The sequence below is a fragment of the Bos indicus genome, chromosome 12, assembly GCF_029378745.1.
Source record: "Bos indicus isolate NIAB-ARS_2022 breed Sahiwal x Tharparkar chromosome 12, NIAB-ARS_B.indTharparkar_mat_pri_1.0, whole genome shotgun sequence".
Classification (NCBI taxonomy): domain Eukaryota; kingdom Metazoa; phylum Chordata; class Mammalia; order Artiodactyla; family Bovidae; genus Bos; species Bos indicus.
In genome coordinates this window covers 76,016,221-76,043,553 of record NC_091771.1, presented here as the reverse complement: position 1 = coordinate 76,043,553, position 27,333 = coordinate 76,016,221, and the positions used below count along the sequence as shown (strand labels likewise).

Genomic DNA, 27,333 nt, shown 5'->3' with positions numbered 1-27,333 from the left:
ACCCCCATCAGCCTCAAGTGTGCAATGGATAAGAACAGACACTGCCATTCTGAACACCTCTTTGGTCGTGGACAAACTTAAAGATTTGAATTTTCTTTTTCAATAGGATCCCGGAACAAGGTTATTTTGTTTGTTTTAAAACTTTAAAAAATGAAGGAAGAGGAGCAGAAAAACAGCTGGTTTAATTGAAGTGGAATTTAAATCTAAAAGGTCCGCCTGAGCTAAAGGGATTGAACCCTTGCCATGAGTTCCAGCTCCTGTGGAAAGGGTTGCCGCCACCTCCTTGTTGGCTTTCTGCGTCCAGGGGGTCTTCTCCGTCATCAAACTTCTTCCTCATTTCTGGAAAAGAAGCCAGCAAGGTGAGACCCAGCTGCTGCCGGGGCGGGGGAGGGGCTGGTTCTGGGGGCTACACACCCCAGTTGTTGAAATAGCTGCGCCTGATGTTCAAATCCAGGCTCCCTGCCACCCCACCCCCATCAGAAACAGACTAGAAAAACCCGCCAGGGCTCAAAGTGGGCATTCACCGAAATTCAGACCCCTGAAATCTTCTCAGAAGCCACCCAAGGAAATTCTTCCCTGGAAAAGATGAGGAATTGCAGAGAATGAGACCTCAGAGTCACATGTGCTTTTCTGATCCAACAGCCCCTGTCCCCATCCTAACCCCAAACATGAGGTCAGCTAGGTGCAGCCTCGTCAACGCATGAAGTGTCTGGGCCTCACTGTTAAGTCTGACCAGAAGGCAGGCTCCCCAAGCCTGAGGGAGGGAGGTGCCTTATTGTACAATCCAGGAGCCAGCTCCACTGCTGTGCCTGTCAGTCCTGAGGAGACCGAGGCCACTGCAGACAAATGGCAGTAAGGATGCGGTAGGCAGCAGAGATTAGAAAAAGCTGTTTCATCCTTAAAATGAGGACAGGAAGAACAGACAGAAAAGAACTCTTAGTAAGCAAGAATGCAGCTCTTTTCTCCATCATGCCATGCTGCCCCCTGCTCCCCTAGAACTCAGATCCAGAGGCCCTCCAACTTGACATAGCTGCCTGACCCGCGCTGCACAGGCTGAGGGGACAGAGCCGCTCATAGGCGTCAGTATCTGCAGATAAAAGAACAAACAGTATGTAACCTACTATATACTAAGTCAGTCCTGTCGCCCTCACTGGATTGTAAGATACTTGGGAATAAACATCATTTAACTTCAATTCCATAGTGTAAGTAGTAACTCAAAACTCTGTCAAATGGGCATAAAATGTGATTTCCTTCTATTCTGTTGTAGTTGTCTAGCTCAAAAGTCATAGTTTGTGCTTCCACTGACAAGGATGGCCACAAAAAAGCAGTAAGTATTACTAGCTTAACATGAGATTCCCTCTAGAAGTGCAAAGATTGTTCAACATTACCTCACTTCTTAACTGTCTCCCTCTTATTACCCAGGTCATTTTAGCTTATGGTGAAATAACAACTGGGGGTTAATATCAATCACCAGTGATCAATTGACTTGAGTCAGGGCAAGATTCCTGGGGAGCCGCTCTCAGAGGGTGAGGATATTTGCCCCTCTCCCACCACTGCACATGCCTGCCTGGCAGCCCGTTTCCTCATCAAGCTCCTGTAAGTACGGTGTGAAAGTCAGCACTGATCTGTGACTCTGGAAGGAAACTAAGAGTATCCCTCTTGTACTTTCATATCACAGGTGAAAAAAACCTGAGGCTCAGAAAAAGTTCTAGGAGCTTGCTTAAACAGAACCTTAGCTCAGCCTTAAGAGTCATGTTCAGGCCTCCTGATTCCACGCTTGGTGGTGTCTCCACTATACCCAGAGTCTGACAGGGGCAGACACAGAAATGAACTCTGGGGACCGTCACCAGCTCCCAAGGTCAGCCCCACGGGTCCCCACCAGCACGCGCTCCACCGTCCACTTCCGCCTCTAAGACCGGCAGAGGAACAGAGCTAACAGCCACCATCACTGACGCAGCCGCTTCAGGAGAAGAGAAACCTGAAGGCAAACACTACCTGGATCCGAGAGGACTTCTTTAGCAGCTGCTATGTCAATGAACTTCTTCTCAGCTTTTTTCTTTTCTTCTTCGTTCTGGAAGTTGTCTGGGTGCCACTGCAGTGCTAATTTTCGGTATGCTTTAATGATTTCTTGCTTTTTGGCATTTCTGAGGGGTGGTAAAATTCACAATTATTTAAGAAGTGTCCAACACACTGCCACAAAGAGCTGAAAGACAGCCCAGAAGATTCCACTGGTTTTCTGAACAGTGCCAACATAACCAACTGAGTATCTGATGCAGAGCCCTGCCTGACAACTACAGCCGCCAGGCTTCCCTGAATGCTTGTTCCCTAATGCTAGGCTCTCAACAGAAATAAACTAAAGTACTCCTTCCTTCTCTTTACAACTTTCCCTTTTAAAAACTTCTTTGATGCATTTTGAAATTTTCTGAATTCCCAAACTACCATGATTCACTTCTTGGCATTAAAAAAAACACTGAGGCACACTTTCTAATTTGTTCTTTTTAAGTAGGCAAACCTAGAAGCAAAGTTTCAGACAAGTGGTTCCCTTCTTCAGGGAAGGTGGGTCTAATATAAATGCACATACTGAGTACATTACATTCTCCCTGTGCCTCAAAGTTGATTCTGAAAGTGCCATTGTTATCTTTAGGCCTAGAGAAGTTTTGTTTTCCTCAACCCCTCACCCGTCTGTTCCCCACCCAACAAAAGCTCACTCCTGCCTCTTTACCTTTCTTAAAAAATCTAGGCCCAGGATCTGTTCATGCTCCAGTGGTGTGTCTTTGTCACCAACTACTAATTCTCCATCATTACATGCCTAGTCTCGATCAAACAAATTTATCTGTAGTATATTAAAAACAACTTTGTGATGTTAAAGGTTGTTAGAGTTTAACTTATAGCTGACATAAGAAAATGAATAATGGAATAAAGAGCAACATTTAGCTTTAAAATAGTTGATTAAAAATAATGCAAATTTTTAGTAATTCACCTTTTTACTCCCAAGATTTTGTAATAATCTCGTCTCTGTGACTGTTTCAGTAGCCTCTGTGCTTTCTCCAGACCTTCTCGAATCTGCTGATCATTCTCATTGTGTTCCTGAGCAGTTTCATAATCCTGAATAGCTGTCAAAATATGTTGAAGATAATGCTGTTAGAAGGAATTATAACTTGTGACATTTACCCTGCAAATGTGATACCAAGTCACCATCCCAACCCCTTCCCTCACCATCACTAAGAGCCTAAGAAGTGGTATCACCTTCATCATTTGGTTCAAAACTACACAAGGAAAAAAAAAAAAACACTACACAAGGCATCCTTTTAAGGCTGCATTAGGTAGCTTACACTCCCATTCAGTAATCGCCACTCTGCTTGTTTACCTGGCCACCCTCCCACATTATCTTCCCCACAGCTGTGTGTTGTCTTAACCTCAGCCCTGACACAAAGCAATGGAGTGACTGTTACAGGAAAATAAGACACAGCAAAGACAATCCGCATGCTCAGTTGCAGGGCTACAGTTCAGAAGATTGAGAGGCTTAGAAGGGACCAGGAGAACCATCAGAAAGCAGAATGACCAGTTCACCCACAGGTTTCAACACAAACTATTACAAAGCTGATTTTTTTTAAAGTGCCAATCAGAACAAATACATATACAGTCCTGGTATGGGAAGGCTGATGCCAATTCACACTGCATCTTATTTGAGATTAAATATGTAGACGATACAAGGCATCTGGGTATCTAAGGTCACACAGAGCAGACTTACCCTTAGAAGGCCCTGAGGGTGAAGGTGGCCCTTAGCTGGTGACTGACAAGTTGGATTTGGGTAGTGTTCCCAACATTCTCTGATAGGAATAGCTGGCCATAGCTAAACGATGTGGATTGGGCTAACCATCTTCTGGGCATCTGGCATTTTGGTATGGGCTGGCCAGCCCCCAGTAAAGGCCCTGGGTCTCTGAAGAGCTTCCCTGGTAGACAAACTTCACACATGCTGAGGAATTTGGCTTGTCCTGCACAATTTCAGAGCTCGAATCTCCCACCTGGTTTCCTCTGGATTTCACCCCATGCGCCTTTTCCCTTTGCTGATCTTGTTTGTGTCCTTTCGCTGGAATAAATCTCAGCCCTGAGTACAATTGTGAGCCGAGTCCCATGTGTCCTGAATCCAAATCTGGGGGTGGTTTGGGGAGACACCAACACATGTTTTTCTCACTCTCCTCCCTGGACAGACAACTCTAATGGATCTTTGGGTTCAAATTCTATTTTTTTATGGAAATGCATTTCACTATGGGAAAGACATCTCTATGGATAGCATGCCTGAGCATTCATCTTGGCAACAGCTAATCCTGGAAGGGATTTTAAAAAGCCCCTGGGGCAGGTTAAAATGAGAAAGACATTCAAGCAAAATGGACAAATTTAGTCTACACTACAAAGAAAAATAACCAATACTACCTTCCACTCATGGAGCAAGGGGGAGGGCACTTCAAGCTTTCATCCTCATTCCTGCCTCAAAGCATTAATGTTAAATATTAATATGAAACATTAATATTACTGACAGCCAACTAACAGTGACATCACAAAATACCTTTCCAATTTAGTACATAGACACAAAGCCATTATAAAGAGCAGTGAGGTTTAACCTGCAATACCCACAGTACTTGACAGCACAACCTAGTGAGGAAATGTACTTGGAATTTAACACAAGAGGAAAATGTTTCAGTATGCTCAATTTTTTACTTATGCAAACTACATTTAAAACATGTTTTCATTCTTAAATATTCAGAGTAGCTTTCCCAAAACAGTCTTCTGTCTCCTATATTTTATTAACAGTTAAGATAGATACATTTTTCACAGTACAGGAAAAATAGGTTGTTTCCTCAAATTCACATGATTACAGGTAGGTAACTAAGTAGAAACAATATGGATGATGTAAACATCCCATGGACATAAACTAGATAACTCATTTTTAATTATATTTCTTAGAACAGTATGTTATATATTAGCCAATTAATTTTCTAACCTCTGAACCTAAAAACTCATCCTTCTCAAATTCTTTTCTTCCGTATGCCCCTCACCCAGTTCTTAAGGAGGAGTGCAAACCACCAGATCAAGATGGCAGAGAGTAAGCACAGGAATTTCCTGCCCTCTACCCTCCAAAAATAAAAAATAATATAAAACACAGCAGTCCTCAAACTACGGCAGAGCAGAAATGGTGACAAATTGCTGGAAGAGAAGGCAACTAGGATTGGATTAATGAGTAAGCCTAACAACTGCAATCCAAACACACACTGAAAGAGGCCCTAGAAGATTTTGGAAGCTGTTTGCTTTGGCCAAGGATTCTGAATTTAGCAAGCAGGAGGAGCTCTAAGGCAATCATCAGGTTACTTCATGAGGTGGCTTAAGTAATGGCTGGGCAGCCTCTCCGCCTGTATGTGGAGCAGCTGGCTGCAGCATTAACCCCAAGCCAGGCCCAAGAACCAGTCTCTGCAGAGTGCCAGACGGCATGTGGAAGGCCCCCGACGTGGCTGCTGGGCCCCCCGGACACCAAAGGCCTCCACAACAGCCTGGAATAAACACCAGAAAGGCAGTTCCACACCAATGGGCTCCACCGATACATGTGTCACGTCCTGCTTATTCTGGCAACTGGGCAAGATGACGAGCACGACAGGGAGTCTGTCTGTAAACAGGTCCTCCCACTTCGAGCCAGCGCGAGTTCCGAACACAGAGGAGCATTCAAACGAGAGATGTGCACAATACACACAGCTGCAAATGGCTCCCTTCTCACACTCCATAAACCCAGTATTAAGTCCCAAATCAGCTTCCCTTCAAAATATATCCAGGATTTAACTATTTCTCACCATTTCCACACTTGCCACTGTGATGCAGTCCAGCATTAATACACCTGACAGCTCTAATACCTTCCTAAGGTGTTCACAAGGTTCCCAGCTGCCCCCTTACTTCCCTAGAGTCTATTCTCAAAACAGTGACCTCAGGGGTCTTTTTAAACAGTGTATCCGACCTCTAGTATAATATGCCCCCAGGAGCACCTCCCAGATATCATATAAAACAAGGTAGATGGTCGGGGGAAGGGAAATGAGGGGAACAGGAGGGCACACACTATTTTCAGCACAACAGTGCAAGGAGACTGTTCAAGGGCTGCTAAAATTAGCTAGTATCAGCCATGAATCCAGGGTAAGAGGAGGAAGCAAACAGAAAGCCCTAAGGGAAAGAGCCCAGAAAATGCCAGCAAAATTCACTTCCTGTGAGTATGGTCTCTTCCAGAAGAGAGCAACAACCTGCATCCTTTACCAAGAAAACTGCAATACTCCCTTCTGGAACTGATAGAAGGACAGGGAGAGGGTATCATCAGGAGAGTTTAACAGTCCTAAATATGCAGGCTGCTAACAGCAGTGTAGCAAATTGCATAAAGGAAAAAACGGACAATATTAAAGGGGAAGATAGGAAAGTTTCCAATTTCCACACCAGGTAATTAAAGTTCCCTCTCAGCAACTGATGGGAAAAATAACAGAAACATTACACCCAGAAATTGCAGGATACACATTTTCAAGTGCACACAGAATGTTCAGCAAGATAGATCCTACACTGAGCTATAAAACAAGTCTACATAAATTCAAAAGGAGATACACCTAAATAAATTTAAAAGGAAAGAATTCATGAGTATGTTCTCTAAGCACAACAGAATTAAAATAGAAATATATAATAAGGTTGTATATTGTCATTCTGCTTATTTAACTTATATGCAGAATACATCATGCAAAATGCCGGGCTGGATGAAGCACAAGCTGGAATCAAGATTGTCAGAAGAAATATCAATAACCTCAGATACACAGATGACACCACCCTTATGGCAGGAAGTGAAGAGGAACTAAAGAGCCTCTTGATGAAAGTGAAAGGGGAGAATGAAAAAGTTGGCTTAAAGCTCAACATTAAGAAAACTAAGATCATGGCATCTGGTCCCATCACTTCATGGCAAATAGATGGGGAAACAGTGGAAACAGTGATAGACTTTATCTTCTTGGGCTCCAAAATCACTGAAAATGGTGACTGCAGCCATGAAATTAAAAGATACTTGTTCCTTGGAAGAAAAGGTATGACCAACCTAGACAGCATATTAAAAAGCAGAGACATTACTTTGCTGACAAAGGTCCATCTAGTCAAAGCTATGGTTTTTCCAGTAGCCATGTATGGATGTGAGAGTTGGACTATAAAGAAAGCTGAGTGCTGAAGAATTGATGCCTTTGAACTGTGGTGTTGGAGAAGACTCTTGAGAGTCCCTTGGACTGCAAGGAGATCCAACCAGTCCATCCTAAAGGAAATCAGTACTGAATATTCATTGGAAGGACTGATATACTGAAGCTGAAGCTCCAATACTTTGGCCACCTAATGTGCAGAACTGATTCATTGGAAAGACTCTGATGCTGGGAAAGATTGGAGGCAGGAAGAGAAGGGGATGACAGAGGATGAGATGGTTGGATGGCATCACCGACTTGATGGGACATGAATCTGAGCAAGCTTCGGGAGTTGGTAATGGGCAGGGAAGCCTGGTATTTTGCAGGCTTGGGGTCAGAAAGAATCAGACACGACTGAGCAACTGAACTGACTGATGTAAAAAGGTGCTTAGGAAACTGAAATATTTTAAAATTAGACAAAATATCTAAATAATACATGCATCAAAGAAGTAGTTAGAAGGAAAGTTAGAATATATTTCAAATCAAATGACAATGAAAATAAATGTGAGAAGTGCAGTTTTAAATACTTATATTTAAAAAGAAAAGAGGCCTAAAATCAATGACAGTTTAAACTTAAGAAGCAGGAAAAGCAAAAAATAAGTCCAAAGGAAGTCAAAGGAAAGAAAGAAATCAATGAAATACAAAGAAAAGTCATAGAAAACATTAACCAATCCGTAAGTCGGTTCCTTCAGAAGACCAACAAATTTGACCAAACTACACTGATCAAGAGGGGAAAAAAAACAAATTGTCACTATTAGAAATGAACAAATTATCACTTCAGACCTTATAGACATTAAAAGAAAAGTAAGAAAGCATTAAAAATGTGATATAACCAAAAGGAGCAATGTAGGTGAAACGGACGAATTCACTGATGCACACAACTTACAAAAACTAAAATGAGAAAATAGAAAATACGAGAAACCCTATACTGATAAACTGAATTCATCATCAAAAATGTTCATACTAAGAAAACTCTGGAACCTAAGATGGTTTCACTGGTGAATTCTAAACTTAAAGAAGAAACACCAACTTTATACCACTCTAAGAAAATGAAGGTATGATCTTTTAACACGGAATACTTTCACAGAATAGGGCAGACTTAGCGTCACTAGGTAGAGTTCAAGAATAGGCGAGAAAGCATAGGAATCTGGCTACAGGACATCATAGGATGTCAAACATAAAATATATCTTTTCCACAATTTTGTCAGGTTGGCCCTTCACCCAGAAAAAGTGTTACCTGGCTCCTGTTCTCAGAATTATAGATATTATTAGTAACACTAAAGTAATAGCCATGTCAGATGGAGTTAGCACAGCAATCACAGGTCACACCTAGGCAGTTGTAAACAGTCTGCCTGGCAAGAAGGAGACTCAAGAGATGCAGTGTCACTCCCTGGGAGGAAGATCCCCTGGAGAAGGAAATGGCAACCCACTCTAGTATTCTTGCCTAGGAAATCCCATGGACAGAGGAGCCTGGTGGGCTACAGTTCATGGGGTCACAAAGAGTAGGCCACAGCTGAGCAACTAAACCACCACAGGTCAGAGCTAGAAGCAAGCTATCCCATTAAGTACCATTTATATAGCAAAGTCAATGCAAGTTACCAACAACTACTCTAAAAATAAGTACAGTGGAAACCATTTACTAGAAGCACTGCATTAAGCATCACTTTCTGAGCACCATCTTCTTTCTCTTGTAACTCAGGAGAGTTTCAAAGAGGGTTAAGTGAAATGAAGTTTTTTACTCTCTGCTCAAGTCTGCTGACTCCTCACCTACCCTCTCATGTTCTTTCTCTGTCACAAGAGTCCTATGCAATATGTACTGTTCACATTCTTACTGTACCTATAAGGAAAGTAAGATATTACAGGCTAAGTTACTTGATGGAAGTAACACTGCAAAAATAAATGGTACACTCCAAAGGCATAAAACTGGCCAATAAGCATATGAAAAGGTGCTCAACATCAATCACTAATCATTAGGAAAAGGTAAGTTAAAACCACTAGTTATCACTTCACATCCAAAACCAGCAAACAAAATATAGAAAGCCTTCATATAAGGAAAAAAGACTTCAAAGACAGATCTATTAAATTATTATCAAACATCTTTTTCTTCAGGAATCGAGCTTCAAATTTCTCTAAAAAATAAGTGGGTTTAACATTCGAGATACAAAGGCATGTTTCAACTTATATGTAGCAGCCTACAAAATTGAACCTTTTATTTATCTTAACAGCTAAGCTTAAAAGCTTGTGCAGCTTCACTAATTTCACATTTAGAGCTCAGGGTTTACATACAAAGAAAAGCACACGTTGATGAAGCATTCCAGTAACTAACTGGAATGAAAATTCCTAGAATACAGCCTTCTGGGAGCCCAAGAGTGAAAAGAGCAAGCAGGCTAAAGGCATCTGTGTAAATCACTTGCCTTAATGACACATTCTTCTGAATCTGAAAATTTTGCTCACATACATTTCAAGCCTCAATCAGACCTCAAGGACTATACATCACTCCCAGGAAACCACTTATAAGATTCTTTTTAAATTGAAGAAAGCAGGAAGAAAGTAAACGACCAGTTTGCCTTAAAAATGAGTACCACGAATCTTTCTTAATTATAAGTTCAGTTATCTCTTTCTTAGTACAGTTTTATCATTGCTGTAATGCATTCTTACTATGCTTAAAATAACTGCACATTTCATTAAATAAACATGCAGCAATTATTAGGGGGAAAAACCAGAGTACCACAAATCAAGTTTCCCCAGAAACATACCCTTACTGTTTTCAATCTTAAATGCTTTACTTGATTTGAAACCAAAACTTGTCATTAAGGGCTATAAGGCTCACTTCTTTTAAAATCATCTCATTTAGATGTTCGTAGTATAATGTCACATGAAAAAGGTCACAAAACAATATATATGAAAGGATTCTGTACGACTACTGTATTGGCCTTACTTATTCTCCAAAAATAGAGCACTGCTTTTATTCAAGGTGCTTACAACATCTAGCAGGAAACTTTCTCTGCTACTTGAACAAAGTTGGATAAGCAACTGTCCTGACATTTACGAACAGCTTGCAATGCGGGAGACCCGGGTTCAACCCCTGGATTAGGAAGCTCTCCTGGAGAAGGGAATGGCAACCCACTCCAGTATTCTTACCTGGAGAATTCCATGGACAGAGGAGCCTGGCGGCTACAGTCCATGGAGGCACAAAGACTCGGACAAAACTGAGCAACTGAGTGACTAACACTTTCACACTTTCTAGGGATCATAGAGGGTCATTTTATATTTGGGCATATATGTCACATATATGTCTGCTGTATGTCTAACTTGTATATGCAAAGAATACATATATAGGCATAAAATACACACTCATATATATGCATAGATAAAAGTCTGAAAGATATAAATCCAAAGTGAGCAGTGATTACCTCTGGATGATACGAGATCTGTAATTTGAGTTTTCTATTTTGTTATTCATCTAACTTGTCTACAATAAAGCAAGCTAAAATTTTTATTTTTATATTCCAGTGTACTGGATTCAACAGCAGAACTCTTTCCTTACATGGTATACCTCTCATGTTCCATCAAGAAAGAATGATTTACTAAGAAAATGATATTTAGGTTCTCTGCCATTTTTCTAAAGTCGCCAACATCTCCAGGTAAACTTGTTCTAAACAGAGGGATGTTAAACGGAGTAACTGCACATACATCAACTTTGAGGTACTGCATATCAAATTCCTTAAAGATTTACCTTCATCATACATTTCTTCTATTAAATAGGCCTCTGCTCGGTCTTTCAGAGCATTCACGTTGTCAGGTTCCACCTGTAAAACTTCTGAACATACTCGAATAGCTTCAACAGGCTTCTCATCCTAAAGGTAAACGTGAGAAAAGAACTTATGGTGGTTATTCCATATGTCAAGTTTTACAATTCTGGAAATGAGTCAGCAATTTACCTTAGAAAAGCAGTGGCAAATCCTTTCTTTTGAACGAATTGTATATTCATGAACACCTGGCTCTGTTTTCATGACAGATTCATATTTGCTGATTGCATCTGTGTACCTATTAAATGAGCAAATCATGATGAGTAAACTGAATTCTATTTCCAGAGCTAAAGAAAAGGACCCTCTGCTCATCACTATATGTTGCTTCATCAACTGACCTGAATGAGCACAAGCCCTCAAAGACTCCTTCCACCTTATAATCTACAGTAGCAACGAAGGTTCTCTCTGCAAGTAAGAGCTGAAACATGTGACCACAGAAAAAGTATATGCATAAATTAAAGCACCCTTTCTGAGTACTAACTGATCAAATCAAATGATGGATTCTTTATAGAGAAAGGTTCCTGATTTTGAAGCTGAGGAAAACACTTTGTTAAAGTCAGACTAGCACAAAGCACGTTGAGGAAAACAGAGATCAGGTTTTACACACTTGGTTACTACATGTTTTATAAAATCACAGAACCCATTTCATGTTATTTTATATAATAAATATCAATATTCATAACTGAGTACAAGGTAATTTCTTGCAGAAGAAACCCCCAACTTTACTAGCTTTCTAAGAACAATAAAAGCTACTTCAGAATTTTTTTAAACTGGTGAAAAATACTAGTCATGTTATGCATTGTTACTTTCCTCAGTAACAACAAACTATAAGATCTATCTACATCGTGCTGTGGCAGATTTTTCCAAAAGTGCTACAATCTTCACATTTAAATGCTGCTTTATTAAAATACAGGTTTAAAGATAACACTTAAAGCAAAAGCTAGCCATCAATGTCAAAATCCTAGTTGGGATGCTGTTTTGTAGATTTATAAGATGGTGGGAAACTCTACAGAGTGTGTGAGGCCTCACTTTATCTCTTAAAACTACACATGAAACTAATATTAGAAATTAAAAGTTCAATTACAAATACTATCTAACTTTATATAAACAATATCATAATAAACTATTTTTGCATCAAAAAGAAAGTTCAGTTAGAAAATAATGTGCTTCACTTAAAAAAAGAAACCTCTGGGAAGGTGGGGTAGAGATATTTTCCCCAACTCCTCGAGCTAGACACCCGTGTAAACACCCTGGACATTATACTGTTTTAGTAGGAGAAGACTCAGGTAAGAAAATTATGGTCCCAACCCCCACCAACATCAGCAGGTCAACTGGAGAGCGAAGACTTCGGGGAGCCTCTAATGAGGTGTGTCCACATCCCAACCAAGGTGGTGTTGGAGAACATCAAGTTGGGAGCCAGAACTTTTACGCCTGATCAGAACTGAGTCCCCCAAACTCTCACCTACACCAAGCAGTAGGAGGAGAATCCCACAGCTCGAGCAGCAACAAAGGCCGAGTGCAAAACGTCTACCTTCATCTTCCAGTTAACGAGGTGGTGCCCACCCTCCAGCCCGATGCTCACATTGCAGAGACAATGTCAGAAAAAGCCACCCAAAACAGAAGAATCAAAAACCAGACTCTTATAAATGAAAATATCCAGATTTCAATTGAAAACTAATCATCATACCAAGAAACAGGATCTCCAAACAACACCGAGAGGACAGAGATGTTAGAATTATGACAAAGATTTTAAAGTAGCCACACACAAAAAAAAGCAGCAATTAACAAGCAGGCTTAAAGCAAATGGAAAAATATAATGCCTCAGGCAAAGAAATGGAAAGTCTCAGCAAAGAAATAGAAGATATAAAAATTCCAGATAGAATTTTTAGAACTGAAAAGTATAAAAACCGAAATAAAGAGCTCACTGCATGTGCTTAACAGCAGAATGCAGAGGACTGAGAAAGGGTCAGTGAATTCAAACAACAGAAATAACTAAATCTGAACAACAGAGAAAATGGAAAAGAAAAATGAATAGAGCCGCAGGGACTGTGGGGCTAAAACTAAAAAAAAAAATCTAATATTTATGGAAGTGAGAAATAGATTTAAGGGACTGGATCTGATAGAGAATGCCTGATGAACTATGGACAGAGGTTCGTGACATTGTACACGCAACAGGAATCAAGACCATCCCCAAGAAAAAGAAATGCAAAAAGGCAAAATGGTTGTCTGAGGAGGCCTTACAAATAGCTGTGAAAAGAAGGGAAGTGAAAAGCAAAGGAGAAAAGGAAAGATATACTCATTTGAATGCAGAGTTCCAAAGAATAGCAAGAAGCCATAAGAAAGCCTTCCTCAGCGATCAATGCAAAGAAATGGAGGAAAACAATAGAATAGGAAAGACTAGAGATCACTTCAAGAAAACTAGAGATACCAAGGGAATATTTCATGCAAAGATGGGCTCAATAAAGGACAGAAATGGTACGGACCTAACAGAAGCAGAAGATATTAAGAAGCAGTGGCAAGAATACACAGAAGACTGTACAAAAAAGATCTTCACGACCCAGATAATAACGATGGTGTGATCACTGACCTAGAGCCAGAAATCCTAGAATGTGAAGTCAAGTGGGCCTTAGGAAGCATCACTATGAACAAAGCTAGTGGAAGTGATGGAATTCCAGTTGAGCTATTTCAAATCCTCAAAGATGATGCTGTGAAAGTGTTGCATTCAATATGCCAGCAAATTTGGGAAATTCAGCAGTGGCCACAGGACTGGAAAAAGTGACTTTTCATTCCAATCCCAAAGAAAGGCAATGCCAAAGAATGCTCAAACTACCGCACAATCGCACTCATCTCACATGCTACTAAAGTGATGCTTAAAGTCTCCAAGCCAGGCTTCAGCAATACGTGAACCATGAACTTCCAGAAGTTCAAGCGGGTTTAGAAAAGGAAAAGAAACCAGAGATGAAACTGCCAACATTCGCTGCTGCTGCTGCTGCTGAATCACCTCAGTCATGTCCGACCCCCTGCGACCCCATAGACGGCAGCCCACCAGGCTCCCCCATCCCTGGGATTCTCCAGGCAAGAAAACTGGAGTGGGTTGCCGTTTCCTTCTCCAATGCATGAAAGTGAAAAGGAAGTTGCTCAGTCGTGTCCAACTCTTCATTGGATCATTGAAAAAGCAAGAGTTCCAGAAAAACATCTACTTCTGCTTTATTGACTATGCCAAAGCCTTTGACTGTGTGGATCACAATAAACTGTGGAAAATTCTGAAAGAAATGGGAATACCAGACCACTTGACCTGCCTCTTGAGAAACCTGTATGTAGGTCAGAAACAACAGTTAGAACTGGACATGGAACAGACTGGTTCCAAATAGGAAAAGGAGTACATCAAGGCTGTATATTGTCACCCTGCTTATTTAACTTATATGCAGAGTACATCATGAGAAATGCTGGGCTGGAGGAAGCACAAGCTGGAATCAAGATTGCTGGGAGAAATATCAATAACCTCAGATATGCAGATGACACTACCCTTATGGCAGAAAGTGAAGAAGAACTAAAAAGCCTCTTGATGAAAGTGAAAGAGGAGAGTGAAAAAGTTGGCTTAAAGCTCAACACTCAGAAAACGAAGATCAGGGCATCTGGTCCCATCACTTCATGGCAGATAGATGGAGAAACAATGGAAACAGTGGCTGACTTTATTTTTCTGGGCTCCAAAATCACTGCACATGGTGACTGCAGCCATGAAATTAAAAGACGCTTACTCCTTGGAAGGAAAGTTCTGACCAACCTAGATAGCATATTCAAAAGCAGAGACATTACTTTGTCAACAAAGATCCATCTAGTCAAGGCTATGGTTTTTCCTATGGTCATGTATGAACATGAGAGTTGGACTGTGAAGAAAGGTGAGTGCCATCAATTCAAAAGAATTGATGCTTTTGAACTGTGGTGTTGGAGAAGACTCTTCAGAGTCCCCTGGACTGCAAAGAGATCCAACCAGTCCATCCTAAGGGAGATCAGTCCTGTGTGTTCATTGATAGGACTGATGTTGAAGCTGAAACGCCAATACTTTAGCCACCTGATGCAAAGAGCTGACTCATTTGAAAAGACCCTGATGCTGGGAAAGATTGAGGGCAGGAGGAGAAGGGGACAACAGAGGATGAGATGGTTGGATGGCATCCCCGACTCAATGGACATGGGTTTGAGTGAACTCTGGGAGTTGGTGATGGACAGGGAGGCCTGGCGTGCTGCGGTTCATGGGGTTGCAAAGTGTCGGACACGACTGAGCGACTGAACTGAACTGAAATAAATATTTACGTCAGTCAGAGTCCTAGACGGAAAACAGAGAGAGGGCTGGGCTGAAAAGGGATTCCCAGAAATAATGGCTGGAAACTTGCCAAGTTTGACAAGACATAAACATACATATCCAAGAAGCTAAGGATACTCCAAACAGTATAAACATAAAGAAATCCATGCTGAGATATATCATAATGAAACTTCTGAAAACTAAAGATAAGGAAATAATCTTAACACCAGTCCAAGGAAAATGACACCTTATCTTTAGGAGGAAAAAACACAATTAGAAGGACAATGGATTTCTCATCAGGACCCACGGAAGCCAGAAAGAAATTATACAATATTTTTCAGATGTTGTAAGAAAAGAACTATTAACCCTGAATCCTATACTGAGAGAAAATGTCCGCATACTCTGTATACATCGCCATCACTCTAGATATGTTAATATAGTACCTTTTAACACTCAGTTTATATGCCTGTCTCCCACACTAAACTATAAGCTTAGACCAAAAACTATAGTCAAAAAATGTTCATTTCTAACCTCCCTCCCTGTCCGGTATGTGGTCAGTACCTGACAAAGGAGAAATTCAATAAATAGTTGGCAAAATATAAATAAATCTGCTGAAAAGAATACTATGCAGTTACCAGCATCTGTATTCTGCCCTGTTCAAAAAGTGTAAGAGTGTGATAGTTTTGTTAAGCCCCAATGCCATCTAAGATCCTCCACCCTCCAGGAGTGAAAAAGTAAGTTCAGTTCTTCTGTGCCCATGACCAGACATCAGAGGGAAGGTGGAGGCGTCCACACAGCACAGCCTTACCTGCCTTCTTTGATGAGCTCTTCAGCTGACTCAATCAGCTTATTCAGTTTCTTTACTTGTTTATAGTGTGCAAAACACCTTTTATGATCCTGGTCAAGTTTAAGACATTCACGAACTTCACTGTTCACATATTTAAAGAAGGAAAATACTCCATGTCAAAATAATTAATAAACGGTTTTCCATACTAAATACAGAAATTACAACAAAAGGTATTTTTTTATCTGTTAACACTGACTTAATTTATCATACACTTTTACATATGGCATTGTATTAGGCACACACATAAATTAATTCAAGTTCAAAATGACTCAAGTAGAGATAATATATTAAACACTCTATTTTGCTTCTGCAAAGTAATAGCCCTCCTATTTACCTTACAGAGTATACTTCATGAAAATGACTATGTAAAAGCAAAATAACTTAGAAATAACACAAAATTATAGATAGGAAAAAAGCCCAACCCTAATTTTATTAAAGTTAAAATTAAAAAGAAAATGGGAGTATTCCGTTACTGCAAACACTAAAAAGACGTTGAGATGTGCATGTTACTAGAACTAACCTGAGAGACAGTTCATGGTCTCCTAGTTCATAGTAGAGTGTGCTGATTTTATAAAATGCCTCAGTATTATCGTTTTTCAATTTTGATGAAGCTTTTAAGTCACTTATCGCTTTCCTAGGTTCCCCTTCTTTTATAAAACATTCAGCTCGAAGTTCTCGAAGTTCTGCATCCCAAACACAAACCTTGAGAAACAAAAGAACTAGACTTAAAGAGACAGTAAATTACGTACATTCATCCCTGCCCCGCGCATATCTTATCAACAAAGAACATCCTCAATTACTGTGATGACTTCTATATTGTAAGAAATGTTAAAAATTCTGATACAATTTAAATGTGACAAAAATAATGAGATGTGATAAAGTAATCTCTCCAAAGACTTTTTTTTGTTGGGGAGGGGGGGTGTCTGCACTGGTCTTTGTTGCTGCACGCAGGCTTTCTCTAGCTGCGGCGAGCAGAGGCTCCTCTCTAGCTGTGGTGAGGGGGCTCCTCCGTGCAGTGGCTTCTCTTGCCATGGAGCACAGGCTTTAGGGTGCGCAGGCTCCAGCAGCTGCAGCTCATGGACTCCAGAGCTCAGACTCAAGTGTTTGTGGCACAACTGCTTAGTTGCCCCAGGGCGTGTGGAATCTTCCCAGTCCAGGGATTGAACCCATGTCCCCTGCACTGGCAAGTAGATTCTTAGCCACTGGACCACACGGGAAGTCCCGAAACATGTCTTAAATATATTCCAGTGGGGTAAGGAGTGTGCATGTGTATATATATACACACACTAACAAGGCCCTTTTTGCAAACCCCTTTCAATTATATAATTCTAAAACACTGACAATAAGAAAACAGGGCATTTATTATTAGAAAGTGGTTTCCAGTGAAGCATTTTTTATTTTGAAGAGAATATTATCTAATTGGATTTTTATACTTAATCAACAATTCTAATTTCTAGTCTCAAAAAAATATAATCTAGGTTCTAAGTTCACAATTTTTATTCTACTAGTAACTAAATTAAATGAACTCTTATAAAATGTTACCTCCTTGAAATTAAATCCTCATATCACAAAAATAGAAAAAAATGTGAGAAGGCTGAAGTATCTCAATTTCCATTTTATCAGAAAGTTGACAATGTTTAGTTAACCACCATTATTCTTCCAAATACACATCCAAAAGCTCACCACCAATAAGACCCGTGTAAGTGTCTTTACATATTTCGTAGAGCTGTTTTAAAGTCACGTCAACTTTTCACGTGAAGATATCAAAATCGACATTGTACATAAATTAAACACCATGGACAATGAGCCAGATCAAGACGGATAATTACTAGAAGGTAAAAATCATAACTTTATGTTTTCTTAATAAAGCATTAACAAAATAATCTAGTAAACTGTGAATTTCACTGGAATTTCCACTGGAAATTGCACTTCACATGATTTCCTCTATAAAACTATCAGAAAGTGGCCATTCTACACACATAACGAGTTTATCACCAAGATAAAATGAGACTGTACAAAGCATTGTGAAAATGATAAATATGAGTTATGATTGCTTCCATTTGAATATGTTATTAGACTTCCTTCTGATACCCTCACACCCTCCTCTGTCATTAAGTCCTTGCTGAGGCAGATGTAGATTTCTGTATCTAGAACCCTCTGAATCCTATCAACTCTTCAACTGCCTTCTTCCCTAAAAACTTCTTACTCTAAACATTCATCTTTCCTCCCAAACATCATTTCTCCTTTTTCTGCAACCAACTTTTATCTTTTATCCCATTATCTAACCTCTAGAGTTTTCTTGCCCCACCCCACAAAAAATGCAATAGCAAACAAACACAGCAAAGCAAGCGATGTATAAAAATACCAAGTCCCACTCCATCACACCTTCAGTATTTTCACTGAAAATTTCAGGCCCAACTTCTGTTCTATATAAACGTCATCTTTCAATTAAGAGTGGAAAACCCCAGAGTTGATCTGATTTTATGCTACCTAGGATTTTTGTGGTATATAACATGTCAAAGCATATAAACATACCTCACAGGAAAATGCAGTAACTGTCAGGCTTGTCGGCTGCAAGAGCAAAACAACTTACCTCTAAAATCTTATCAAGGAAGGTTATAGCAGCAGTAAAATCTGAGCTCTCAAAGGCATCCAGTGCTTGTGAGCGCAGACGCTGCATTTCATCAGATTTGACAAGCTGGGACTGGGCCTCCTTCTCTTCATTTTCACTTGGATTTGACTTGAGCTGTAACAATAAGAAGAAGTTAAACTAAACAGGGCTTTTTTTTTTTGAGACTAACAATCATACACAATTATCTGAACTTTCCGAACATTCGAGTTTATTGGGGGATCAGTAGGGAAACACAGGCACAGCCAGCTTCCCCCACGACTAGCCCCGGGTGCTGATCACCGTGGGAGGCAGCAGCCAAGGCATCTTTATTCCCACCCACGTGATGACGAGAGCGGGCAGTGGAACCGGAGTCAGAAGACTGGGGCACCACAACTTTCCAGGAAGCACATGGATTTAGGACTGTGAAAAGGGAGAGACGAGGGGACGCACCGCGCTCACGCTCTGACGTACGGCTCTGCAGAAACACTCAAGCTCCATGTGTTTTGCTTTCTAGTTACGTTTCTTAAGGATTTATTTTTTAAGTATAAAATAACTGTACCACAATACTGAAAGGCAGAGGGAAACTGAAGGGAAGGGCAGTGTTTTAGAGGTATAAGAAAAAATCTGATGCCAGAGGGGTTGAGGCACAATAAGAAAGACTTTACAGAGAAAAATAAGAGAGTAACAGCTTATTAAAAGGCCTATGAAGTGGTTTTAGGAGGTTTGTATCTCTTTTTTTTAAGACAACTTCACCAAGGTATAGTTTATTTGCCATAAAGTTCACTCATTTTGAATGTGCAATTTTATGATTTTTAACAAACTTATGAAGCATGCAACCATTGCCACAGTTTTAGACCGTTTCTGCCACCTCAGTAAGATCCCTGTGTCTGCTTACAGCTCATTCCCGCCCCCAGCCGGGCCTCTAGCAGTCACTCTTAACAGTTTCTTCCTCCAGATGGAAAAATCTTAAGCCTAATGGCTCAGGAAAAAAAAGTGCCTACATTAAGAAACTACTCATTTTTTATAAAATTTTTTGAGATTACAGTTATATTTAACTCCTGAAATCTAGTGTTTCTACTAAGATGGAAATTGTAGTTAATGGGCTCTCTCCCATTTTGGGTGAGGTGCAAATGCCAGTAGGTTATTTCTAGAAATGTCTCTCCTTCAATTCTCCAATCACACCATTTCCCCTTTTAGTGGACTCATGTTTAAAAAACACCTCCACAAGCTAACTGGTAGGAGAGAATACTGCAGATTAGAAACCTTAAGAACATTAATTCTTGGTAAAGGGTCTGCATTTCTCCATTTTGTTTCTTAGAGGATACTTCAGATATTTTTTCTGTTGTTTTAATCTTTGGTTTTTGAAGGAATGGCTAGGACTCCAAATATTCATAGCTAACTACAAACTGGTAACCTCAGCTCACTCTGGGGTGGGTTTTCCCTGCGTGACTAAACTGTCCAAGTTGAAGGAAGCTGCTCTGCTCTGGGCCATGGCATGCTTGTCTTTGTTTTACCATCCTCGGGGTAGCCGAATCCTTCCGATGAACCACGCTGGAGCGGGTATTAAACGTGTGTGTACCGTCACTTTACTCTGGGTAAAGGTAGATGCTTATTGGTAACTGCCGCTTCTGGATGGGATTTGCATCTCTTCTCTCCCAAAGGGTAGAGTCTGTCCTCCTCCACACAATCCTCCATGGAGGCAGGTGAGGGAGGGGCAGGGGGAGGGTGGAGGACTTGGCCTCACTCCATGGTCAGACAGTGGGGACGGGAGAAGAGGAGGGCTCAGGGCATCGGGGCCTCATCAGGGCCAGGGGCCGGGGATGAGAGAGACAGGATTCCTCCAAAGAGGTTTAAGAAAGAAGTTTGAGGAACAAACTAAAGATTGAAACTTATAACTCGGGAGAGTTTCAACTCTTTTCCCAAGGGTGCTGACTCTTCTCAACTACCCTCTCATGTTAACCCTGCTGGCATTTCCCTCCCTCCTTTTGTCATGTCTCTTGATATCCCTTCTCTTCTTTGGTGTTTTACATTTCAGGCAAACCTTTACCTATTTTACAATACTTTATTTCTTATTTACCATGGTCACTATCTTACAGAGAAAAAAATAATAATGAACACATGCAAAAATCCTCAACAAAATACTAGCAGACTGTCTCCAACAACACATTAAAAGGATCATACACCATGATTAAGTGGGATTTATTCAAGGAATACAAGGGCTTTTCAACATCTGCAAATCAATGTGATATACCACACTGACAAAGAATAAAAGCCATATGATCATCTCAATAGATGCAAAAAAAGGCTTTTGCTAAAACTCAACATTTATTAATAATTACCAAAAAAAACTCTTCATAAAGTAGGCTGCCAGGAGCCAGCGAGAGAGAGGCACTCCACTCATGGCAAAGGTCATGAGGAAGGAGGCTCGGCATACGCAAAGGCGGGATCGAGCCTCAGGAGTCCCCCCTGGATATTCTCAAGCATCTACCCCACAAAAACCAGAGTCTGCCTACTTTATTGCTTTGTGCTCTCACCTCTGACTTTACTGGGGGCTGTCCCCCACCACCATCTCGCTGTCTCTGACAAAGAGTTAACTTACAGCTCCAATTAATAAAGTTCCTGGACATTAGGAGTGTTTAAATCCAAACCCCTCAGATAGCTCTCTAACTCGCCTGACAAGTTTACCCGGACTCCTACAGCTATGCATACAGTCTCCCAGCCTCGAGAGGCATGGGAAGCTTAAGATATTCAAATAGCTTAGAGCCTCTCAGAGAGTTAGAAACTGTCAGAATAAAACTACTAAAAGATTTCATTGATGAGCCAGTGCTTGCTGCCAAGTTTCCACATCCCCTGTATTGTATCCTTGAATGTGTATTAGTTAATATAGTTGGTATGAAGAAAAAATAAGTAGTGGCCTTGGTGTTAGCAACTTTAGACCCTTAAGGTAATAAATTTTTTCCTTTGTTGTAAACCCACTGCACCTCTGCCCTATAGGAATGCAACTTTATCTAACACCTTCGGAGGATGGCGCCAAACCTTAAAATAATTACTCTTAGAGAAAATAAGTCTTACGGTTGACAAATCTTTGTCAAGAGTCATAAAATGTTAATAGGCCTTCTGGCCAGAAGATGATGTAAATCACCTAAACCATTTGTATACGATAAATTTGCAGGAAAGAAACCCTGGTTTCGATAAGGATCAAAGACTGCTGACTTTGCATGATTTCACATCTCCTATTATCCTCTATGTGTAACTTCGGGTATAAAAGCCCTGGTTGAAAATAAAGCTACGGAAAGTGAAGGGCTGGAAAAAGATTTTCCATGCAAATAGGGACCAAAAGAAAGCAGGAGTAGCAATACTCATATCAGATAAAATAGACTTTAAAACAAAGGCTGTGAAAAGAGACAAAGATGGTCACTACATAATGATCAAAGGATCAATCCAAGAAGAAGATATAACAATTATAATATATATGCACCCAACACAGGAGCACCGCAATATGTAAGACAAATGCTAACAAGTATGAAAGGAGAAATTAACAATAACACAATAATAGTGGGAGACTTTAATATCCCACTCATACCTATGGATAGATCAACTAAACAGAAAATTAACAAGGAAACACAAACTTTAAACGATACAATAGACCAGTTAGACCTAATTGATATCTATAGGATATTTCATCCCAAAACAATGAATTTCACCTTTTTCTCAGATGCACATGGAACCTTCTCCAGGATAGATCACATCCTGGGCCATAAATCTAGCCTTGGTAAATTCAAAAAAATTGAAATCATTCCAGGCATCTTTTCTGACCACAATGCAGTAAGATTAGATCTCAATTACAGGAGAAAACCTATTAAAAATTCCAACATCTGGACGCTGAACAACACGCTGCTGAATAACCAACAAATCACAGATGAAATCAAAAAAGAAATCAAAATTTGCATAGAAACGAATGAAAATGAAAACACAACAACCCAAAACCTGTGGGACACTGTAAAAGCAGTCCTAAGGGGAAAGTTCATAGCAATACAGGCATACCTCAAGAAACAAGAAAAAAGTCAAATAAATAACCTAACCCTACACCTAAAGCAACTAGAAAAGGAAGAAATGAAGAACCCCAGGGTTAGTAAAAGGAAAGAAATCTTAAAAATTAGGGCAGAAATAAATGCAAAAGAAACAAAAGAGACCATAGCAAAAATCAACAAAGCCAAAAGCTGGTTCTTTGAAAGGATAAATAAAATTGACAAACCATTAGCCAGACTCATCAAGAAACAAAGGGAGAAAAATCAAATCAACAAAATTAAGAAATGAAACTGGAGAGATCACAACAGACAACAAAGAAATACAAAGGCTCATAAGAGACTACTATCAGCAATTATATGCCAATAAAATGGACAACGTGGAAGAAATAGACAAATTCTTAGAAAAGTACAACTTTCCAAAACTGGACCAGGAAGAAATAGAAAATCTTAACAGACCCATCACAAGCACAGAAATTGAAACTGTAATCAAAAATCTTCCAGCAAATAAAAGCCCAGGTCCAGACGGCTTCACAGCTGAATTCTACTAAAAATTTAGAGAAGAGCTAACACCTATCCTGCTCAAACTCTTCCAGAAATTTGCAGAGGAAGGTAAACTTCCAAACTCATTCTATGAGGCCACCATCACCCTAATACCAAAACCTGACAATGATCCCACAAAAAAAGAAAACTACAGGCCAATATCACTGATGAAAATAGATGCAAAAATCCTCAACAAAATTCTAGCAATCAGAATCCAACAACACATTAAAAAGATCATACACCATGACCAAGTGGGCTTTATCCCAGGGATGCAAGGATTCTTCAATATCCACAAATCAATCAATGTAATACACCACATTAACAAATTGAAAAATAAAAACCATATGATCATCTCAATAGATGCAGAGAAAGCCTTTGACAAAATTCAACATCCATTTATGATAAAAACTCTCCAGAAAGCAGGAATAGAAGAAACATACCTCAACATAATAAAAGCTATATATGACAAACCCACAGCAAACATTATCCTCAATGGTGAAAAACTGAAAGCATTTCCTCTAAAGTCAGGAACAAGACAAGGGTGCCCACTTTCACCATTACTATTCAATGTAGTTTTGGAAGTTTTGGCCACAGCAATCAGAGCAGAAAAAGAAATAAAAGGAATCCAAATTGGAAAAGAAGAAGTAAAACTCTCACTATTTGCAGATGACATGATCCTCTACATAGAAAACCCTAAAGACTCCACCAGAAAATTTCTAGAATTAATCAATGACTATAGTAAAGTTGCAGGATATAAAATCAACACACAGAAATCCCTTGCATTCCTATACACTAATAATGAGAAAACAGAAAGAGAAATTAAGGAAACAATTCCATTCATCATTGCAACGGAAAGAATAAAATATATTCTTAGGAATATATGTACCTAAAGAAACTAAAGACCTATATATAGAAAACTATAAAACACTGGTGAAAGAAATCAAAGAGGACACTAATAGATGGAGAAATACACCATGTTCATGGATCGGAAGAATCAATATAGTGAAAATGAGTATACTACCCAAAGCAATTTATAGATTCAATGCAATCCCTATCCAAGCTACCAACGGTATTCTTCACAGAGCTAGAACAAATAATTTCACAATTTGTATGGAAATACAAAAAACCTCGAATAGCCAAAGCTATCTTGAGAAAGAAGAATGGAACTGGAGGAATCAACCTGCCTGACTTCAGGCTCTACTACAAAGCCACAGTTATCAAGACAGTATGGTACTGGCACAAAGACAGAAATATAGATCAATGGAACAAAATAGAAAGCCCAGAGATAAATCCACATACATATGGACACCTTATCTTTGACAAAGGAGGGAAGAATATACAATGGATCAAAGACAATCTCTTTAACAAGTGGTGCTGAGAAAACCGGTCAACCACTTGTAAAAGAATGAAACTAGAACACTTTCTAACACCATACACAAAAATAAACTCAAAATGGATTAAAGATCTAAATGTAAGACCAGAAACTATAAAACTCCTAGAGGAGAACATAAGCAAAACACTCTCCGACATACATCACAGCAGGATCCTCTATGACCCACCTCCCAGAATATTGGAAATAAAAGCAAAAATAAACAAATGGGACCTAATTAAACTTAAAAGCCTCTGCACAACAAAGGAAACTATTAGCAAGGTGAAAAGGCAGCCTTCAGAATGGAAGAAAATAATAGCAAATGAAGCAACTGACAAACAACTAATCTCAAAAATATACAAGCAACTCCTGCAGCTCAACTCCAGAAAAATAAATGACCCAATCAAAAAATGGGCCAAAGAACTAAACAGACATTTCTCCAAAGAAGACATACAGATGGCTCACAAACACATGAAAAGATGCTCAACACCACTCATTATCAGAGAAATGCAAATCAAAACCACTATGAGGTACCATTTCACACCAGTCAGAATGGCCGCGATCCAAAAGTCTACAAGCAATAAATGCTGGAGAGGGTGTGGAGAAAAGGGAACCCTCTTACACTGTTGGTGGGAATGCAAACTAGTACAGCCACTATGGAGAACAGTGTGGAGATTCCTTTAAAAACTGGAAATAAAACTACCTTATGATCCAACAATCCCACTGCTGGGCATACACACTGAGGAAACCAGAAGGGAAAGAGACACGTGTACCCCAATGTTCATCGCAGCACTGTTCATAATAGCCAGGACATGGAAGCAACCTAGATGTCCATCAGCAGATGAATGGATAAGAAATATGCACAATGGAGTATTACTCAGCCATTAAAAAGAATACATTTGAATCAGTTCTAATGAGGTGGATGAAACTGCAGCCGATTATACAGAGTGAAGTAAGCCAGAAAGAAAAACACCAATACAGTATACTAACGCATATATATGGAATTTAGAAAGATGGTAACAATAAACCTGTGTACGAGACAGCAAGAGAGACACTGATGTATAGAACAGTCTTATTGATTCTGTGGGAGAGGGAGAGGGTGGGAAGATTTGGGAGAATGGCATTGAAGCATGTATAATATCATGTATGAAACGAGTCGCCAGTCCAGGTTCGATGCACAATACTGGATGCTTGGGGCTGGTGCACTGGGACGACCCAGAGGGAGGGTATGGGGAGGGAGGACGGAGCAGGGTTCAGGATGGGGAACACATGTATACCTGTGGCAAATTCATTTCGATATTTGGCAAAACTAATACAATGTTGTAAAGTTTAAAAATAAAATAAAATTTTTAAAAAAATAAATAAAAAAATAAAGCTACGGGCCTTGCTCACCAAAGCTTGGTCTCCCCATGTCATTCTTTCTTTTCACATTCCGGCTGAGTCTCCATTTGGAGCACGGAGGTCCTCTGCAACCATTTATTTGCCTGGGCTTCTAAGACCCACTCGAGAAGGTGTCTAAGGTGGGGCACCTTCCGCTATTCGAGAGGGCGTCTGCGGCCTCCATGGTCAGAGCTAATCTGGTGTCACAGGTTATATTGATTTTCCGCATAAACCAAGCTACTCAGCCTCTTTTCTTCACTGAATTTTCCTACTGAGCTATCCTCATGCTATTACTCTAATTAATATTTAAATAAATCACCGATGCCATCTCTCCTTCGAATACCCTGGATCAGCCGGGGCTAGACCCCGGCAGTAGGCATAGAGAGAATATAACTCAGCATAATAAAGGCCATATCTGACAAATCCACAGCTAACATCACACTCAACAGTGAAAAGCTGAAAGCATTTTCTGTAAGATTTGGGGCAAGACAAGGATGCCCACTCTAACCACTTTTATTCAACATAGTTTTGGAAGTCCTAGCCACAGCAATCAGAGAAGAAAAAGAAATAAAAGGAATCTAAATTGGAAAATAAGGTACTACATACAGAAAATCCTAAAGAGGCCACCAGAAGACTACTGGTGCTGATTAATGAATTTGGTAAAGTTGCAGGATACAAAATCAATGCACAAAAATCTAAGAAATGAATACTCATTTATCTCTGTGTATTTAATTCTATACACTTCCCTGTATCCATTAACACAGTCAAGATACTGGTAGACTGTGTCAACATCAATATCCTGGTTACAATATCATACAATAGTTTCCTAAGATATTAACATTGGCGAAAACTGCTTACTGAGTAAAGGGTACACAGGATCTCTCTGTACTATTGACTACAACTGCATGGGAATCTATAATTCTCTCAATAAAGATTTCAATTAAAAAGGAAAGATCATTCAATACAGGTATACATTCTCATGGAAGAACCCTGTGACAACAGCAGCAAGGGCAGTTTTAAGAACACATTAGCAGAAGTGTGACTGTCAGAGAAAAATTACAAGTGTGAAGTTTCATTAAAGTCCCCTTCTCATTCCTGAGAGGTTTTAATATTGATGACAGAAAAGACATTAACTCAAGATACATCCACACTGCTGAAAGGATACATCCAATGCCCGGTAAGGACTAATTTGTGCTAAAGCTTTATTCTAAAGTGTG

The 27,333-nt window shown here is 39.8% G+C and overlaps 1 protein-coding gene across 1 annotated transcript in view; it reads right to left on the bottom strand.

Annotated features, from left to right (window-relative positions):
* Positions 1–162: 162 nt before the first annotated feature.
* DNAJC3 (DnaJ heat shock protein family (Hsp40) member C3) overlaps positions 163–27,333 on the bottom strand; it is a 63,634-nt gene continuing 36,463 nt past the window's right edge. Inside the window, exons 5-12 of the mRNA XM_019971642.2 lie at positions 18,782–18,934; positions 16,709–16,890; positions 16,150–16,269; positions 11,174–11,279; positions 10,969–11,089; positions 2,981–3,113; positions 1,996–2,144; positions 163–339 (exon numbers count right to left, since the gene is read on the bottom strand). Coding sequence (XP_019827201.1) covers positions 182–339; positions 1,996–2,144; positions 2,981–3,113; positions 10,969–11,089; positions 11,174–11,279; positions 16,150–16,269; positions 16,709–16,890; positions 18,782–18,934 — 1,122 coding nt within the window. The 3' untranslated portion in view covers positions 163–181. The remainder of the gene's footprint in view (positions 340–1,995; positions 2,145–2,980; positions 3,114–10,968; positions 11,090–11,173; positions 11,280–16,149; positions 16,270–16,708; positions 16,891–18,781; positions 18,935–27,333) is intronic.